General features: G+C 42.0%; 1 protein-coding gene across 2 annotated transcripts in view; it reads right to left on the reverse strand.

Annotated features, from left to right (window-relative positions):
* Positions 1 to 301: 301 nt before the first annotated feature.
* The window catches only part of IFT57 (intraflagellar transport 57), a 36,588-nt gene continuing 16,631 nt past the window's right edge, over positions 302 to 20,258 (reverse strand). Inside the window, exons 5-11 of one of the 2 annotated variants that reach the window (XM_084843325.1) lie at positions 17,330 to 17,398; positions 14,645 to 14,764; positions 12,460 to 12,531; positions 11,226 to 11,357; positions 10,224 to 10,286; positions 5,524 to 5,590; positions 302 to 4,718 (exon numbers count right to left, since the gene is read on the reverse strand). In XM_084843325.1, the coding sequence (XP_084699451.1) occupies positions 4,537 to 4,718; positions 5,524 to 5,590; positions 10,224 to 10,286; positions 11,226 to 11,357; positions 12,460 to 12,531; positions 14,645 to 14,764; positions 17,330 to 17,398 (705 nt within the window). In that variant the 3' untranslated portion in view covers positions 302 to 4,536. The remainder of the gene's footprint in view (positions 4,719 to 5,523; positions 5,591 to 10,223; positions 10,287 to 11,225; positions 11,358 to 12,459; positions 12,532 to 14,644; positions 14,765 to 17,329; positions 17,399 to 20,258) is intronic. The other variant, XM_084843326.1, reaches the window with a different exon arrangement.

Consider the following 20,258-nt stretch of genomic DNA (forward strand, 5'->3'; position numbering starts at 1 on the left):
CAAGTACTAACCAGGGCTGACCCTGCTTGTTCAGCTTCGGAGATCAGACAAGATCAGGTGCATCCAGTTCTCATGTATAGGCTTGCACTGTTAATCCCCTTTTGAATCCATGCTGGAAGGTATTAGATAGATTTATATCCTTCCTCTGTTTGAGGAGTTCAAAATAAAGTATGGTCTTACACATTATGAAGACATTTTCCTTCATTTAAACCCTTACAATGTAAATTGTGCCAAGTCTCTCTTCTCTCATATTCTATACTAATCTTCATTTTTGTCCTTAAAGGAAACATATTCTCCAGTTCTGATTTAGTTTGCTTGCAGTATGGTAGACTTGCACATTTAGTAAGTAGAGGAAGAAAGAAGGAAGCATACTTCCTTACAAGGAACTCTTTATTGTCAAAAGATACCAAAACTCTTCATTAATAATCCTCTTTTCGGCAGTGAAATACATCCATGTTCAATGCAGATGTGCGGCAACAACACTAGGCTAATACAACAATGGAGCTCATGAGTGAACGTGATGAACAAGTCTGTGTAATGAAAGTGGGAGGATTTACGTAGGCAGCAAAAGAAGGTTTGAAAATTAATTCCTGAAATTAATTCAATTACTTACCATATATTGTGCTTTATTCCACAGACATTATAATACAAGGTAATGAGGAAAATGAAGCACAAATGGGTAAATGGTTTACCAAGAAACACACGCAATGCTAAAGGATTAACATTACTATGGATAGCCCCACAAAGACATTTTGATGCTGAATCAGAAGAATCAAAATGGTACCTACCATTTGGATAAAAATGAAACTAAACAACTGGAAATTTGCTGCCCTTTAATAGTTTCCAAAATCTGATGCCTAAAGCAGGCTGCCTCACCCTGTCTAATGCTAAAACTAAAACACCAACTGTCTTTCATAAGATCAACAGCTTGGCCCTGTTCTGAACACCTGATGTCAGTGCTACAGTGATCAAAATCTTCAGCCTGCTCACTGCAGCCTATTGCCACACAGTTAGCAAGGATGGAAGGCAAGAACCACACCATGCAGTTCCATACAATAACTTTATTATAGGAAATGGCCTTCACATATGATCATGGTTTTCTCATCATGTGAAAGTAAAATCCGTAACTGGGTGGGAAAGATTTGCATGCAATAAACTATTTTAGTGATGACCAGGGAACTAATCATGTGAATTCAGCCCCAAGCCATTGCTGACCTACAATGGACTCGACTGAAGTCAGACCCATGGTCTGATCCATTCTAGGGCAGCTTCATATCTTTATTTGACAACTCCCTACTCTGGGGATTGCCCCAAAGCACGGAGCATCACAGACCAGAACCAAATGTTTGGAGGGGGGGTGGCAGTTGGGAGGGAGATGTGACCCAAGCACTGGATTGCTTGTACCGGAAGCGACATCTCTTAAGGATGGCATGAAGAAAAAGCTTGCTGCATTTTTGCTTGAATCTTATGTTTAGCCCACAATTGTTTCAAGGAGCAGGACTTCAACTGTCTAAAGAACTCCTAAGAACCTAGGAATGGCAACAGCAGCTGGATGATGTTTTCCCAGAAGCCTCATGGTATACAATCCAAGAAGCGGAGTCAAGGGGAAAGCACAATAACTAGGGTTCCAGGAAGCAAAATTATAAATGGCTAATGAATAAATGCATCAGACATTTCCTACAGCATTGGACACACCTCACTGTTGCACAAGGAACCTGAGTTTCAATTTCCTGAGGAAGTCAGACAAATGTTTCTTTGTTTTGAATAGCTTCCAGCCACTTCACACCATTCTTTACCAATAATGAAACCTTCATCTATTCCAAGGATGTCAACCAGGGTTAGAGAATCTTTAACGTTTTCTGCAATTAGACCAGAAGCAATTTCCTTCTTTCCTTCCATATTTAATCATTATTTATATCCCACCTCTGAGGATCCAAATCCTTCCAAGGCGGCTTATAAGTAACACCAGAAAGTATTAATGAAGCCATACACAATCTTAGAATACAGCAGCATAACGCTTACTACTTGAGATCTACCAGAGTGATTTTCCTCATTTTTGTTTTAAACTGAAGCTTGAGCAGTGTAGATGTGCAGAAAATTTTGAAACTGAAGAAGTTCAGTGCTGGAGCTTTAATAACAAAAGAATGTGTCTTGGCTCCATGCCAAACAGTCTGCTATTGCTCTTCTCCAGCCTAGCAGCACTTCTTGAACTCCCATGAGATCACATGACTTTGCCCTCTCCTATAGGCATTCAGGAAGAATTCATGGGCTGCAAAAGTTTTGCAGAGTCCCGGGCTGTTGCAAACAAGAACTAATGGGACTTTTGGAGCTTTAGAAAAAACCCTTATCTTGCTTGCTCTATGTTGCTGCAAGGAAGAAGACAATTTTTTTAAAGCTCTAAAAGCCCTGTTTGTGCTTTGCAGAACTTCTGCAGCCTAGGAGTCCTTCCTGAATGCCTATAGGAGAGGGTGTGGTCACGTGGTCTCAGGGGTTGGGGGACATTTTTAAAGTAAAACAAATACAAAATAGAAAGAAGGTCCTCAGCAACCACCTACATTTAAAAAGGGGAAATCCTGTCCTCTTCCGTAAGGAGAATGTTACTCAAAATTGACACCTCGCCAGCCTCTTTTTGCCGGAATTTTCATTTCACCCTACCACCCAAATGCCAAAAATGGAAGAATCAAAATTTTGGGAACATCAATTTTCATCCAATTATTCTCAGACTACTGTGGTGACATGGGCTTTACACTAGTATGGACAGATAAAAAGTAATCAGGATCTTTCCCACAGTGCAGTGAGGCCTTTGGGAATGTCATAGGAGGATCCTACTTCCAGGTAATAGCTCCTCTGCTCTCACAGAGAATGTGGGCTTCAGGAAAGGAGGGCATTACACTGAAGAGGAAAATAATACATTAGAAGGGACAGATTCCTGGGGGGATGGATGAACAGATATCCTCTGGCACTGAAGATATGCCTCCAGGGCCTCTTGGGTTTCTGATAGGAGTGTATAAGATTGCACATCTAACCTAGGAGTGCCATTGTACTCAATGGTACTTATTTTTAAGTAGACATGCTTAGGATTGTGCTGTTAAGCCTGATCAGTTTGAATGGGAGGGATTTAGGCTCCATCTTATACATATTAATCGGGAATAAGTCCCATTGATCTCAGTGGGGTTTACCTCAGAGTAGACATGAACAGGATTGCACTATTAAGCATATAGGTTATTTGTGTCACTGAAATCAATGAGACTTACAAATGCTTGACTGGAAAGGGCATCATGCCCAACCAAGGACAACTGCATCAGCAATAATGAAGAATACTCAGCTTCTTTTGGTCTCAATGCAGAATTTCTGCCTTGTAACACACAAAATATCAGTAGTAATAAATTTTCAACCACAGATTCTTAAAAGAATAGAGAAAAGCAGTTTTCACAACAGTATCTCTCTTGTAAAGACGTGATAATGAATGGCATCAGCTGGAAGAAAATATTAGTAGCTGTTCCTAGCTGCTGTTCATAATGGGCCTGTGCTCTAAAGTATCAGACTGTTATAGGGCCAAACCTCCCATCTAGTAGATACCTGAGACTGCATCCCATCTTTTTCTTAACAAAAATGCATTAGTTTTGATTGGGGGTGGGTGGGGACTGTAGTATTAGGACAAGTGTTAATTTTAAAGACACCCCCCCCCCCCGGACCAAGCACGGTCTTCAGTTCTTCATGGCACCTCCCTGCATGTCACTGCTTGTCCTCCAAATCCTCTCATGTGCCCAGAGAGCTCCCTCTTCTGGTCCCACCAGCTTAAACACCCTTGTCATCCATGGTCCTCTACTGGCCACAGCCCAAGACACTCATTCTACACACTCTTCCTTTGGTTGCAAAATAAGCAAGCTGCAGATTCCACATTCCATTCTAGTCTACTCCAATGCAACACACTGCACTGCAACTATACTCTCCACACTCCTTGACTACTGATCTACTAATTTAAGAGAAATGTGGGGAAGAGGCGAATGCTGAGGTATGCAGTACCAGTTATTTTTAAACCAGCTCCTTTGCCCTAATAGAAGCATTAGCTTCATAGCCCTTAAAATGGTTCAGTAGTCTGTGTGAAGCAGACTACATTAGGGCCAACAGTGGTGCCTGATACAGTTCTGAGGCCTTATGTTTTGACAACCCCAATCTAAATCCTGTGAAATAGAAGGGCCCCCAGTCTTGCTGGAGTTCACATTGATGTTCTGCAGCAAATTAGCATTCAGTTTTTGTGCCAAACCTTTGCTTTTCAACACTTCTTCCACATTCAACCCAACCCTTTGACTTAACATATCAAAAGGTTAATGAAATTTTATTTATTTATTTATTTATTTATTTATTTATTTACAAAAAGGGGGTGTGTAATAAATCATACTGGACAGAAAATGTAACATTACTGCATTTATACAAACAGAATTAACAGTACTGTAACATGACATTCATAATGTAAAAAATATGTTAAGTACAAAATTTGATTTGTATAGAAAATAATTGAGCATCAAGAAAAATTTAATAAGTACCAACAATGGAAGAATCTGGAATTATAGTTGCATGCATATCTCTAGTCATATTTGATTTTTCTTTCAGCTTTGACTGAAGTAACGTGTGTTCCACTACGCCAATTCTTATGTCCATCTGAATGGTTTCTTGCTTCAGTTTGGTTAAAGCTTGTTTAATCTTTACTAAAGGAGCTGTTAAAAAGGAAAATGCAAAACAGTACATTTTTCTGTCAGTCTGCCACACAAAGAAAGGTATTATTCTTTCCTCATAATTCACTCCCTCTGCTAATCGGGAGAGCTAAATGAACAAAAGAATGACAATACTCTGGAGACAAGTCTTTATAGATTTCACATAATTTCACAAGGAAGCTATTTTAAAATTAGAAGATACTCTAGCACCTTCATGACATTTTGGATCCGAGGATGTGCATTAAAAATGTACATACATTTTCAGCACTTATAGTGATATTATTAAACACTATATTTAGGGAAAGGGTTATTGCAAAAAAGATCTGCACATTTTTCAATATATGCTAGTACAAATTCCATCAGTTTCTCAGACTACTCAGTATTACAACAGACCCACAAATCTCAATGGACTACAGATAGGATACAGCTACACACAAGAAGCTTTTTTCCCCAATAATGCACCGTAAGTCCAGGTAAGGATTAGACTCAAGAGGATTTTACAATGGAATCAACCCACAATAGGCATTTCGTACATGTTTATCTTTTTATCAGGCAAGAACATACTTCTGCATCTATCAGTTATAGAAAGTGCTCAAGAAATATTCCCCATTTTCACAAAGACCCAAGTTAAAGGTACAAGCACATGGCACAGAGTTCCATGCTCCAGTAGAGCACAGAATCCAAGTGTAACTTAGCTAATCCTCCTTGTTTTGCACTGGGGTTTCTGCTCTTGATCTATAGCCAGAGAATTACTAAGCAGCTCAGAAGATGAAGTTTGTCTGAGGAAGGACCTCAAGGATGACCTTACCTCCATCTGTCATACTGCTTCCCTTTTCTTCCATTTCCTGCTTTACCTTCTCTAATTCTTCAGTAATCTTAGAGAAAAGTAAACAAGCTATTTGTTAAATCTAGAACACTTTGAATTCAAAGACATGTCCATCATTTTTACACGGAACAATTAACCCAATTTAATGTTTGCATGCCATTTTGGTAGGGCAGTGTCAATCTGATACGGGGGCCCAATGGATCCCTTCAAAGTCCCAGCCGGAAATAAAGTCAATGAGTGATTTCAAAATGATGCCAGGTTAACATAAAATAAGTTTTTATTGGTATCACAGTCCAAAAAATTAGCCTAACACAGGAGTGGTAACCTGAAGCCCCTGGGAAAGAAGCCTGCCTGAAACCCTGAACAGCTGATGTCAGTCGGTGTAAACAATACCGGGCTAGATGGACCAATGTTTTGACTCAGTGACCTGATTTGCATGATGAAACAACCCATGTTTTGTTAACCATGGGTTGTTTGGGAATGAACAAGCTGGCTCCTGCCTGTTCGCATCCAGTGCACTAAACAGCCCAGGGGCGTCCTCTGTGACTCTGTCCCTGGGTTGTTCTCCAAGGATAAACCATGGATTATAACTCTGGGTTGTTTCTTCCTCAACAATCCAGAGTTCCTGGTTCCAAAATCATGGAGAGCTACCCAAGGAAAGGGCATCCCTGGGTTGTTTAGCACACTGGAAGTGGGCAAGCAGACAGGAGCCAGCATGCTCACTCCCAAACAACCCACCGTTAACAAACGGTGGGTTGGTTCATTGTACGGACCAAGTGAGTATAAGGCAGCTTCTTATGTTACTAAGCTCTGGAGGAGAAAATGGAAGAGAAAGAAGAACAGAAACAAAAATGTGTAGGTGAGATACTGGGCTCTTTGTAAATAATTGGAGGGGCCCCATGTACCCCAACAGTCCAGTAGGATTTTTTTTTTAAAGGAAACATTACAAATAAGTAATAAGCGTTGCAAGTTTGCACAATGAGAGCGTCAACTCCTGTGTCAAAGTAAAGCCAACTTAAGAGGAGAATTAACCACCGCCAGGAAATATTTACTCCTCAGGTCCAACAGACCCCTGCAGTGCTTTGTAATTGGTGTTTGGTTTTTGTACACACAGGAAAGTGCTGAAGTTTAAAAAACATCACACACACAAAAGGAATTTATGGCAGACAAAATTCTAACTTATTTTCCCTACTCTGTTTTGAGAAATTGCTGGGGATATAATGGGCCCCAACTGGCTTTGCTCTTCGGGTGCCTCTTGCATCTGCCATCAGGAGCCAAAACTGTGAGAAACAGCAGCAACCAAGGTAAAAAAACACACAGTGCTTGCTGAAGGGCTAACATCTGGATGCTGCAATACCCATTTCCTTGCCAGGGTCATTCTTCTCCAAGACCTGCTGTGGCCCAAATATTCAGAAGCAGAGGGCGAGTTGGAACATCTGAGGAATGGGGGAGGCTTGTAAACACCTTAGCACACCCAGTACTTTGTGTATCTATGAGCCAAAACTGCAAGAGACATTTCAGAAGCAGCCTGGGTGAGGAAACCTTGCACTGCAAGGCACTAACATCTGGCTGCTGCAGCAGCCACTTTTTTCCAAGTTCTGCTATGGCCCAGAGATTCAGAAACAGAACAACAATTAGAACATCTGAGGTCCGTGGGAAAACTCGTATACCCCTTTGCCCCTCCCTAATAACCTGACTATATTAAAAGTATAGGACAGTATCAAAAATGCCCAGGGCTAGCACTAAGGATGTTGTGCTAGCAGAAACCAATGCTTGTACAATGTAATTAGTGCTTGCTAGGACCTTTTTCCATTTTCCCTAGCAAGTGCTAGTTACATTGCACAAATGTTGGTTTATGCTAGTGCAATGCCATTAGCTCTCTGGCACAGTTGGATTGTACCCATTGTAAGCTGCCTAGAGAGCATGAATTAGTAAGTGGGTAAAAACACTCCAAATACATATATAAAAACGGTAACTTTCACTTTCTCATTCATTTCAATGGGGGTAAATCAGATCCCTGATGGCTTACTAAGTTAAACTTTAAAAAAAAAACTGAGAAGGAAGAGGAGACGAAACATCAAAGGACAAGTGATCCCATAATCGTAGAGGAGTATGAAGTGATTCAGTTTTGCTAAAAAAGTTTCACAAATATTTCAAACAGCCCCACTGGCTTTGGAGGGTTAAGCACTCAGACTGGGATAAAAAGGTATTGAGTTAGTTTGGACAATCATTCTGGGGGGAAAGCCATAGTGGCATCTTTCTCCGCCCCCGCATGTGCAACTGCCATTTGCATAATGCCCTGCGATGCAGCACAGGTTGGTGTTTTGTGCAAATCCAGTGTATGGCGTGGCGGGGGTGCTTTGTACCCACCTAGGAACCTCTACTGGACATCATGGGTTGTAGGGAGGGTACGAAGCCACCCCTGCTGTGCCCCATGCTGGGTTCGGACGACATGCCAACCCGCACTGCATCGCAGGGGATTATGCATGTGGTGGTTGCTTGCTCAGGGAGAGAAACCACGATGGCTTCTTTCTCCTGTGCGATCGTCCAAACCCAGTCATTGTGTGATGCCACTGTTTTCTTTTGTTTTTCCTTTACACAATCCACGAGAATAATCTTCCCATGTAGACTCTCTACGAAGGGCCTCTATCATTAAAACCCATCATTACTGTGCCAAAAGAGAATCCTATGATTTCTTTATGAATGAATCACTAAGCTTCTATTTGCCGTCATGGGTGTGAAGGAACAGAACTGTCCTCCATTTTTGTATTTAGTGCAGCATTAGGATATTATGAGGTTAAATGTGTGTGTGTGTGTGTGTGTGTGTGCGCGCGCGCGCACGTGAACACACACGTGCGAGTCAGTTTCAGGCAAATGGTTAATAGTTTAGAGATTAAAAGCTTAGTTAGAATGAAGATGTCAGGAAGTTGTGCTCACAGGAGCAGGAGATTATAAAGTTCAACAGAAGCTCAGAGGAAGAGAGGGGAAAAGATCTGAACTCAGGAAAAAGAAACTTAGTTTGCAGAAATGAACAAGAACAAGAAACTACCCACCTGACTGGCTCGAGTTAGAGAGAGAGAATAATCATTTTAGAAGATATAAGTCAACGGCAGAGAAGCAGAAGGAAGGAGAGTGAGAGAGAATGAAGGAAAGAAATAAGGCCAGAGTCCTAGAGGAAAGAATGTCAGAGCTGCTAAAACTAGAGAACTGACTGAGATAGCAGGACCAATGATACTAACAATATCCCAAGTTGGTCACTTAAGATATAGTATGATTTTTAAAGATACATAACTGGCAATAGCAATACACTTACTGAACACCAGCCTGGTGGGATTTGTTTCACATAGAGCCAAACTCTTCCCTCACCTATTCCATGACACTTCATGGTAAAAGATTTGTTAGGGCAAGAGCAGATAAAAAAATATGAGAGTCCAAGAAGTCATGCCTGGAGTGATGATAGGGCCCCAGAATCACATGTATGGATAGTCAACGAAACCATGCTTTTACACTGTGGCTTAAAGTATGGACTTGAGATCTTGAATAGGATCCTTTTGCCTTAATAGGCTATCCTTACAATAGCCTGGTTAAAGAAAGGCTTAATTCCTATCATTCCCTTGTTTTTTCTAGACAGGCGTGCCACCAAAACAAATATACATCCTTATTCACTTTTCCATCCAGGTTCATTAAGAATGCAAACTGGATTATTAGGAAGATGTTCCATTATTTAGTCTGATTTGGCACTAGTGAAAAGACTCCTCAGTGGCTCTGCCTGGCCCATCTAATCATGCAAAGTTATGCACTGTTGTCATTTAATATTAATCATCTTATACAAAATAAAGCTTTAATGCTTACAGAAAGTGCTTTAAAAAGTAAAGGCAGTAACTCATTTATCCTGAACAACTTTACAGAAGCAAAAGTTAAATAAATTGTTTAACTTGGGAGTTTAGTGAATTGGTTCAAAGGAGGGAAGTGACAGAAGAACTACAATTTATGGGTTGGATCCAGTTTAGGCATGTGCAACTGGGCTATAGAAGCAGACCTCCTTGCCCTCTCCTCCACACAGAAGCCCCTTGAGCCTCCTGAAAATGCTACACAGGGGCTCAGGGGACCATGCTGAGTGAGATGGGCAGTGATGGTGGTGGGGATGAAGGGGGGAAAGCCCCCCAAATTTTGTGGAACCACCTCTCATGAGTGGAGCCCTTCCATCAACACAAGGCAGATCCTGGATCCAACCCAAATTTTCACTCTCAAACCATTCAGGATTTCAAAACACATGACTTGCAAACCACAAAGTCTGCAGTTATTTGGGAACTGGCCCAATGGCTTACTTTCAGTCAGACATGTATGGAGGCTATATAAAAATCTAATTGCACAGATTGAAGTGGAAGGGGACGCAGATCAGTGGTAGAAGACCTGCTTTGCATGCAGAAGGTCCCAAATTCGGAAAGGAAAAACTCCTGCCTGAAATCCTGGAGAGCTGCTGCTAGTCAGTGTTGATAATATTGGGCTACATGGACCAATAGTCTGACTCCGTGTAAGGCAGCTTCCTATGTTCCTAGATGCTTGTTGGCTTAGCACTGTTGTTTTAAGATTTTTCAGGTGTTGGAGGGAAAAACACATACACAAACATTCATTTATCTGAAATCTGACAACACCACACAAACATTTAAAAAAAGATCTACCTCTGACAGAATTCTAGTCCTCTCTGTCACACCTCCACTTCCTTGCTGGTATTTCTCTTTGGCCTGTGAAAAAAGAGAACTGTTTTACCATGAGAAGAGAATGGAAAGTGAAAATGTTTTCTTTCAGACAAGTAACCCTAAATTATTTTTTATCATTATTTAATACATTTACATAACGCTCACCATATTTTAAAAAAACCTCTAAGTTGTTTAGAAAGTGAATACATTAAAATAAAACACTTGTTAAAAGAATTAAAAACAAGTATTCATAGCACCGTAATTAGCAAACAGGCTGGGCAGCACAATCAATCAGGGAAGGCCTGGGTGATTTGGTGCCTCTTGAATACCAGGGGAGAGGGCACTCCACAAGGTGGGCACCACCACAGAGAAGGCCCAGTTCTAGGTAGCCACAAGATCCCGGGCATCGCAATACAACCAGCAAAGCCTCCTCCAATGATCTTAAAGATCCCACAGGTCTATATCGGGGAAGGCAATCCTGCAGGTAACTGTTCAGAGTTTTATATGCCAACAGCAAGATCTTGAATCTGTCTAGGTAGCTAACAGCTACCTAGCCAGAGAGCTTTGGCTATTGGGCGGTATAGAAATAAATAAATAAATAAATAAATAAATAAATAAATAAATAACAGGTAGGCAATGCAGTTGCTTCAATGTAGTACATGCATGGTCAGGTGCCCCACTCAGCATCCTGGCTGCCATATCTTGCACCAGCTGCAGCGCCCAGACCAATCACAAGGGGAGCCCCACATAAAGTGCATTACAGTAATCTAAGTGTGAGGTCAGACTCTGATGATCTGATCTATAGCTTAAATGCAATAAAAGCCATTGAAATGTCTTAAGTTTATACCTTTTGTAGCACGTGAGTAACAGTCACAGCTTGAGTTTAACAGTAAACATGTGTAGTTAATACAGCAAGAGGCACAACTACAGTCTCCCAGCAGTGGACCAAGACTTCTGGGGCGAAAAAAGAGCATCAGTTGTTACCTCACTCAAAAGTGCCTGTGCAGAACGATACTCCTGGACCAAATGTTCTAGTTGGTTGTTGATGTACTTTTCTCGACTGCTAACCTTTTCCAGAGTTCTGCTGATTTCATTATGAAGTTTGTCAAGATAGCCCTGCAACAGTATTACACGAGTCAATTACCACTGAAGACTGGCTGGGATCTTAGAACTACTTCAGGCAAGCTCAAGAGCTTGGGCATGCCTAGTGGCACTTTTAAGTTTTTTTTTTCTTTGACCATCCAACTCTGATCCAATATTCTCTCCATTTCAAAATCACCTTGCTATACAGCACTGAAAGAGAGCAGGAGTTACTGTTAGAGAACTAGAAATACAAAGGCCAATCATTATTTAATACATTTGCTCAAGCTTTCATAACTCTTCTCAACTGGTTATGAATGAATTTTTAAAGAACAAAATGGCATCTATGTTCTATTCTTAGTACTAGGATTTACTTTCTGACAGTTACTTATCAACCGACGTGTCAAATAATCATCACTGAACAAATTGTACAATTTGAGTTCTGCTTTGAAGTTCAGTTCAGACACTGAATGTTGTAACAAAAATGGTGAATGTTGTAGCTGTTCTATGGCCCCATTTGGATGTGACAACAACCCAGGTTTTTTTTAAACCTGAATTGTTAAGCATGATGTGTGAACTGGGATTTCTTGGTTGTTGGGGAAGAAACAACCCAGAGCTGTAACCCATAGTTAAACAGCTCTCATTGTTTGCTATTCACCAGCTAAAAGCCCCTTCTCTTGGAGGGAAAAAACGGCCACATCAAGATCAGAAAGGAACTTCATTTGGAAACAGAGGTTTCTCTAATATCTTGATTCCTACACCCAATTCCTTATAGAAGCCTTTCTAAATGTCCACTATATAAAGTCAGTATCAGCTGGCAGAGAAAGCCTAGCTCCAGAGAAAACCAGATGTCTAGCAGAAGCAGTTTTGCTTGGTCTTCCCCAGAAGCTCTGGGGAAAGCTGATGCCACAGACCTTGCAAAAGCCTGCTGCAGGAAACAAAGAGTTGTGTTGCCTCTTAAAAGTCACAAATAACCAACACCAAGTGATGCCAAGAGATTTGGCAGTAAGTGACTCACAAGCACTTAAAAGGGACTACACACACACAGAGAAAGTTCTCCAATAAGAATTCCCTGAACTACCATCAGTTCATTAAAAGCCCTCCTTGTCTGAATTATCTACACATATCGCAGACTTACCCTGGTATCTTTTAAAGCAGTTTCAATTCCATCTTGGTGCTGATGCATTTGATCTACATGGATTCGCCAGTCCTATAATTTAAATACAAAGTTGCAATTTACTTTATACCTCCCTAATCATGCCTGGGAAAGTTTGCAGCATAGCTATAAAAAGTGGCATGTTTCAAGACTGTTGTATTAGAATGATATAATCTAAAAGCCTGGGACACATCTGTGCTCCAAAATAAACTCTGAACATCACTGACAATAGATAGGAGGCAACAGTGTTTGCAACTGGCTGTTTGTGAATACTCTTGTTCCAGAAGTAATTATTACAGAGTGCTCTAGGCACTAATATTGATTCCATCCCCACTCTCTTCTGGTATATAAAAAAAGGGTGAGAATGTATTTATTAAGTAATCAAAACTTCTACTCATTACCACCACCACATTATAGCTCAAGTTTAGCACTGACAGAATTCTTACTTTATAGAACATAAAATTGCAATTATCAGTGCCCAGAGATCTAAAAAAGGAAAAAGATTTGACAAAATTAACTCATAGCAGGTAGCCTAAAGGAGACCTTTTCAGACATGATGGGTTCACATGATCAAACTTCAGCTGAAAATGACTGGATGAACCAATCTTGTGTGGAACATATCCAATGTGTTCTACAATTGTGTTCTACACAAGATTGGTTCATCCAGTCATTTTCAGCTGAAGTGGAACATATCCAATGTTCTAGCTAGCAGAGAAAGTGAGTCAATGGAAATAAACAAATGAAAGTTCATTTCATCAGCCAATATCCAGCATTGCATGAGCAGGCTACTGCTCATGCAACTGAACTTTCCCATCTGCTGGCCCCCAGCAGCCCCTTGCACCCCACATCAGAGGATCTCCCAAGCCGCCAGAGCAGATTTCGGGGGGTACAGTTAGCTGCAGGGGGGAAGGGCAATCTATTCCACTGATGGATGCTATTTTGTCCGGGGGACATGCTAGCTGGAGTTAGCAATGCACTGGATGTGTGGGAAGCAGCTGAATATAACCCAAGGTTTCAAGACCTTGCAGATCAGAAAGATAGCAGAATCCTAGAGAGGAGCGACAGGGGGAGGAGAATTGGTTGAGAAGAGCTTCATCTTTAGCATGCTCAGCAGAAAACAAAACAGAAAGAAACCAGAGTAAAGTATCAGCAATACATTTAAACAGAGCTGTAGAAGTGAAAAATTATGAGTAAGAGGGTAAATTAAGCATCAAATGGTAATTGTACCCATGTACATGAATGAGAACAGCCACCAAGTGTGTTGAAAGAGAAGAGTCAAGAACATTGCAGAGACCCACCAAAAGCCATGCAAGCACAAACAGAAGAGTACAGTCACAAGTAGCAAGGTGTGTGTGTGTGTGTGTGTGTGTGCGCGCACGCACGTGCAATATAAGGGAGTGATCAATACTGCCAAAACATGGTAGTGCTGAAAAAGGGTGTAGTAGAATGCATCAAGCAAAAGAAATGCTAAAGAACATCTAAATGAGGTTTGGAAGGCTACATATAGGAACAGCACATACAGCAAAACAGGGGCCGCAGGACTCGCTACACAATGAGAAGATGCAGAAGGCAAAAACCACGGAGTGCAAAAATAATTTGATGCCAGCCTAATACCAGACATTTAGCTTGAACTGCTAGTTCTTCCTCAGGGGAAATTGTCTAACAGTTTAACTAATATGAAGACACCATTCTAATCATAAAACTGTTCATAAAAAGTTGATCTATTCAAACTTGGCTAAACCAACATAGATCTGAACATCTCAAGTTTAAGAAATCCAAGTGCTCCTCTTAATACCACTTAACATCTATTTGCTTTTACATCTGCACTGCATTAAAAAAGATCCTTAAGTTTAAAAACAGCAAACATGTTTATGCTGTAGCACAAGTCCGTTATTTGTAGATGCTAATCTATTTTTAAGTGCTGTTATCAGTCAAGTAGCTTTAATCACACTTCATATTTAACTGTGATATTTTGCAGAAGAAAAGGCAACTGGGAGTTTGAATTCAGCAGATTTGGAATGCCTGCTCAAAGTACTTTTTAATCTGTTGATTACAATCTGGGCCTTAAAAATATACACATTCATGCACACATTAAAGGTAGGTTGTTTCATGAAGTAGGCTTACTGAATTAGTAGCGGCACAGCAGTATAGGCAAGTCCTTACCCACCTTGTTATCAGTTCTGATTGTAACTTTCAACTGAGGAAGGACCCGTTCAACTTCAAGGTTCCACTCAGCTGCATCTACTGTGGATTCTAAAATCTCTTCTTGTTTTGATTCAATCACGTCCTAGCAAGAAATTTATATTAAACATATTAGCAAATGTTCAAATTATGATGCACAGTAGTCCCATGAGGAACACACATTCCTTATACTAATTCTATGCAAACGCTGAAGGCGAGGTGTGCTAACAGTTCTATTACTATGGCGTCCTTAAAGATGACAGGATTGCAGCATTACAAGGATACATGCCAGTGCAAATGGAAGGCAGACTAACTGCAGTATCATTGCTACTTTGCAACTTCTTGTAAGGAAAAGATTTATTTATTTCATTTCATTTATTTCATTTCATTTCATTTCTATACCGCCCAATAGCCGAAGCTCTCTGATCTACAAATAATTAACATGGCAAAATCCCTGGCATTATCTTTCCTATCGCTTTACCAAACTAGTAAAGTAATAGGAAAGATAATGCCAGGGATCATCAGTATATGAAAAATCTGATTTGTAGGAAAGTTAGTATAAAAAAGGAGTAAAATCTGGCAGGGAAGGAACAGCTGACTGGGCCAGGGAGGTGATTAATACCTCCTTGCAAGAGAGAGTGGTCCCAGGCTGCCTCAAAGAAGCGGTAGTGAGACCACTTCTGAAAAAACACTCCCTGGACCTGGAAAATCTTAGTAATTTTAGGCCAGTGGCAAATGTTCCTTTCCTGGGCAAGGTTCTTGAACTGGTGGTTGCCAACCAGCTCCAGACACTCTTGGATGAGACCGATGAGACCCCCATTACAGTCGGGAGTTCAGGCAGGGTTTTGGCACGGAAACAGCCTTGGTCGCCCTGTATGATGACCTATCTCAGGAGAGAGAAGGGGGAGTGTGACTTTGTTGATTCTCTTTGACTTCTCGGTGGCTTTCAATACCAGAGACTATGGTATCCTTCTGGAACGATTGTCTGAGCTGGGAGTGGGAGGCACTGCATTGCAGTGGGTTCGCTCCTACTTGGAGGGTCGGCTCCAGAAGGTGGTGCTTGGTGAACACTGCTCAGCCCATGGATTCTCCAATTTGGGGTTCCACAGGGGTCAGTTTTGTCCCCCATGCTGTGGTCATCTGGAGTTTTGGAGTGCGTTGTCATCAGTACGCTGATGACATGCAGCTGTATTTCTCCTTTTCATCTTCTTCAGGTGAGGCTGCGGAGGTGCTGAATCAGTGCCTGGCTGAGACAATGGACTGGATGAGGGCTAATAAACTGAAGCTCAATCCAGACAAGACTGAGATGCTGTTGGTGGGTGGTTCTGCTGACCGGATGGAGGGTGTTCAACCTGCTCTGGATAGGGGTGCACCCCCCCTGAAGGAGCAGGTCCATAGCTTAGGGGTCCTCCTGGAACCATCTTTGTCACCTGAGGCTCAGGTGGCCTCAGTGGCATGGAGTGCCTTCTACCAACTTTGGTTGGTGGCCCAGCTATGCCCCTATCTGGACAGGGATAACCTGGCTTCAGTTGTCTATGCTCTGGTAATCTCAAAGTTAGATTACTGCAATGCAATCTACACGGGGCTGCCTTTGAAGATGGTTCAGAAGCTGTAGCTTGTGCAAAATGTGGCAGCTAGATTGATAACGGGGACCAGAAGGTCAGAATATATGAGGCTGCCTGTATGTTTCCAAGCCCGCTTCAAGGTGCTGGTTTTAACATATAAAGCTTTACGCGGCTTGGGACCACAATACCTGACAAAGCGCCTCTCCTGACACAAACCTACCCGTACACTATGCTCAACATCTAAGGCCCTCCTCTGGCTGCCTACTCCACAGGAAGCTTGGAAGACGGCAACAAGGGAGAGGGCCTTCTCGGTGGTGGCCCCCAAATGATCTCTCTCACGAGGCCCACCTGGCGCCAACATTACTATCTTTTCAGTGCCAGGCTAAGACCTTTCTCTTCTCCCAGGCATTGGCAGCATATGGTAAGTTTTCATTGATCCTGGAATGGCATATGGCTATGGTTGTCTGCTTTGAGATTGCTCGTTGAAGTTGTTTTAGATATATGTTCTTGTATGTTGTTCTGTTCGTGTGTGTTTTTATGGAATTGGCTTTTAAAATCTTTATATTGTATTTTTAGATGTTTTAATTTTTGTAAACTGCCCAGAGAGCTTTGGCTATTGGGCGGTATAGAAATGTAATAAATAAATAATGCATTCTTGATGCCTTTTTTTTTTTTAAGAGAAGACTACAGGGTTAATTCATTAAGCATTCAACAATTCTAAAGTTAGTTAAATTGAACTTCAGTTGGTATTTTAACTTATGATATGGTTCACATCCACTACAGTTGTTTTGTAAAATTAACGGCATATTGGTTTAAAACAGGAAAATGTTTGGTTGCATCCAAGAATACACTGAGTGGAACTCACTCATGCAACGAGGCTCTCTCCATCAACTTTTCCCTACCACAGCTCCTTGCATCCCTCTCCACAAACCCACCCACACAATTGCTTGAGGGATCAGGCACCCTCCAGAACAGCGTGGGAAGCTGTACAGACAGCTACAGAAGAAGGGGAGACACCTTGCGTGAGCAGAAATGCCTTTCACTTGCCACAAAAAAAGCACCTTTAGATCCAGTGTTCAATGCTAGCTGAGGAGTAAAACACTTACTGATTTGTAAGTTTGTGCCTTTAAAACGTTCAGGTCAATGTAGTTTTCCTCACTGTCTGTCTCTTCTTCCTTAAAAACATATAAAATATTATTTAGCAAGACATACAAGACTGTGGTTTAAAAATGGTTTTCTGAATGATTCCACAACCTTTGCCAAAGTAAACTGAAGCATGGTATTATGTTCTGACACAGTGCGATATACTATCCACAGAGCTTTTTGTGAGCTTCACGCCTTTAGCAATCCTTACCACAACAGCTTTGCCCTTCCTTGCATTGAAATACCACCTGTGGCCAGTTCATGCAAGTCATCTGTGAGCAATCCTGGCTACCCTCTAAACATGCATTTGCATGGATAACGTAACACGGGAACTACGTAATCATAGATACAGCTGGCAGCAATCCCTATGAGTCTGACAGCTGGTAAATTGCTGCTGCATTAACAGGAATTGCTGCCAGCTCTATCAGAAATGATTTTCATTTTATATACCAACATTTGGCCACGTGACCATGGATGGTCTGGACTGCTAATGTACAGAGCAAATGTTCTAGTATACTGCCCTTATATGTGCAGCAATTTAGATGAGGTTTTTTTTCCACGATCATATAGGTAACATTTTCCTTTGCTAAGATAAAAGGTGCCTAAGCAAAAGACAGTTTGAAGTTAATTGGACCGTACTGTCCAGTCCAATTGACTGTGGTTAAGGTCTGGTCTACACTTGCAGCAGGAGAAAGCGGAAGACCTGGTTTGCACATAATGACAAACCATGGTTTGTAGAATTATGGGTTGTCGTTATGCATGAGCCCAGAACTACGGGTTAACTATGTGTTGATAACCATGAACAACCCATGAAGAGAACCTATGGTTTGTTGCTGGGTTGTGAACCATGGGTTGTTTAAACCATGGGTTGATATGTCTGAACCCAGAATCGTTGGTTGTTCATGGGTTGTTACGCTAGGCTATAGAGGCAGCGGGCAAGAGTAGTCAAAAAGTGTTACTTTTCTGCCACCATTCCATCTGCTCAGAGTTGTCCAGTGGAGATTTTTCAGGTGGTCAAAGGCCTGTTATGATCTGGCCCACAAGACAAGAAGGTGGACTACTCAATAGCCTGCTGTGACCAATTTGCACAACACTTTGGAGAAAAAATCAATTGCATCCATGCCGATTTGGATACCACAGTTGACAGAGGTCCAATAGATGTAACTTTACTACTTATCCAGTTAAAATGGATACTTTTCAATCTGTACAGCTTGAGAATGTGGACAGGATCCTTGGAGAGGCGAGGGGTGGGGGGACTGGCTGAGTGGGTAAGGGCAGCGGTGAATGCCTATTTACAGCAAGGTGTGGTTCCGTCTTGCCTAAAGGAGGCAGTGGTAACACCTTTGTTAAAAAAAAAAAAATCCTCCCAGAACCCCATTGTACTGGATAATTTCTGGCTAGTCTCTAATATTCTGCTCTTGGGCAGGGAGCTGAAGTGTGCAGTGGCTTTTCAGTTCCAGGGATTTCTGGATGAAATGGATTATCTAGATCCATTTCAACCTGGCTTCATGCCAGATGGGACAGAAACTGCTTTGGTCACCCTTGGAGAATGATTTATGCTGGGAACTGGACAGGGGGAGTGTGTCCCTCTTAGTTCTGCTGGACCCGTCAGCAGCTTTAGAAACCATCAGCCATGGTATCCTTCTCAGGCATCAGTCTGAGGTGGGACTGGGAGGCACAGTTATTCCTTCTTGGAAGGGTGATCTCAGAAGGCAGGGCTGGGGGTTGTCTGTTCGATGCCATGGCTCTTGGCTTGAGGTGTCCCTCAGGGTTCCATCTATTCCCCCATGCTATTTAACCTATGCATGAAACCGCTGGGAGAAACTGTCCAGAGTTTTGGGGTTTGGTGCCACCAGTATGCTGATTATACCTAACTCTATCTCTCCTTTCCATCTAAATCCAAGGAAGCTGTTCTGGTTCTAAAGCAGTGCCTGATGTTGGATGAGGGCAAACAAATGAAAACTTAATCCGGACAAGACAGAGGTACTTTTGGCCAGTCAAAAAGCAGATCAGGGATTAGGGATTCAACCTGTGCTAGATGGGGTTACATTCCCACTGAAGACTCAGGCTCACAGTTTGGGTGTACTCTTGGATTCGGCCCTGAACCTGGATGCCCAGGTCTCAGTGGTGACCAGGAGCCTGTTTGCACAGCTGAAGTTAGTGTGCCAACTGCACCTAGAGATGTCTAATCTGGCCATGGCCACACATGCCTTAGTTGCATCCTGTCTAGACTACCGTAACATGCTCTACATGGGGCTGCCTTTGAAAACTGTTCAGAAACTTCAGCTGTTCCAGAATGCTGCTGCCAGACTATTGACGGGGGCTGGTTACAGACAGCATGTGACTCCCTTGTTACAGCAGCTTCACTGGCTACTGGTTTCTAGGCTAAATTCCAAGTGCTGGTTATGACCTATAAAGGCCTATAAAGCTTGGGACCTGGCTACCTGAAAGTCTGCCTTCTCCCATACGAGCCTGCCTGGTTCTTAAGATCTTCCAGACAGGCCCTTCTTTCCAGACTGCGGCCTTCAGAGGCGCATTTGGTGGTGACCCAAGAGAGGACCTTTTTTGGTGGCTGCTCCCAGACTGTGGAACTCCCTCCTAAAAGAGGCTAGGTTTACTCCCTCTGTGCTGTCCTTCCACCAGCAGGCAAAGACCACTTTATTCAAGAGGGCCTTTGGCCCGTTAGTGGGTCTGTTGGGTTGGGTGCTATGGTTTATTTTTTATTCTGTAACTGTTACGTTTCTATTGTATTTTAATGTATTGTTTTAATTTTAATTGTACCTATACGCCACCTTGAGTGCCATTTTTTGGTAGAGAGGAGGGGTACAAATCAAATAAATACATAAAAATAAGACCCAGTCTCTTTACATGCCAGTACTGCAGTGCCGCAAA

Source organism: Heloderma suspectum, chromosome 3 (genome assembly GCF_057233095.1).
Source record: "Heloderma suspectum isolate Gila_16-S chromosome 3, 16-S_ref, whole genome shotgun sequence".
NCBI lineage: Eukaryota > Metazoa > Chordata > Lepidosauria > Squamata > Helodermatidae > Heloderma > Heloderma suspectum.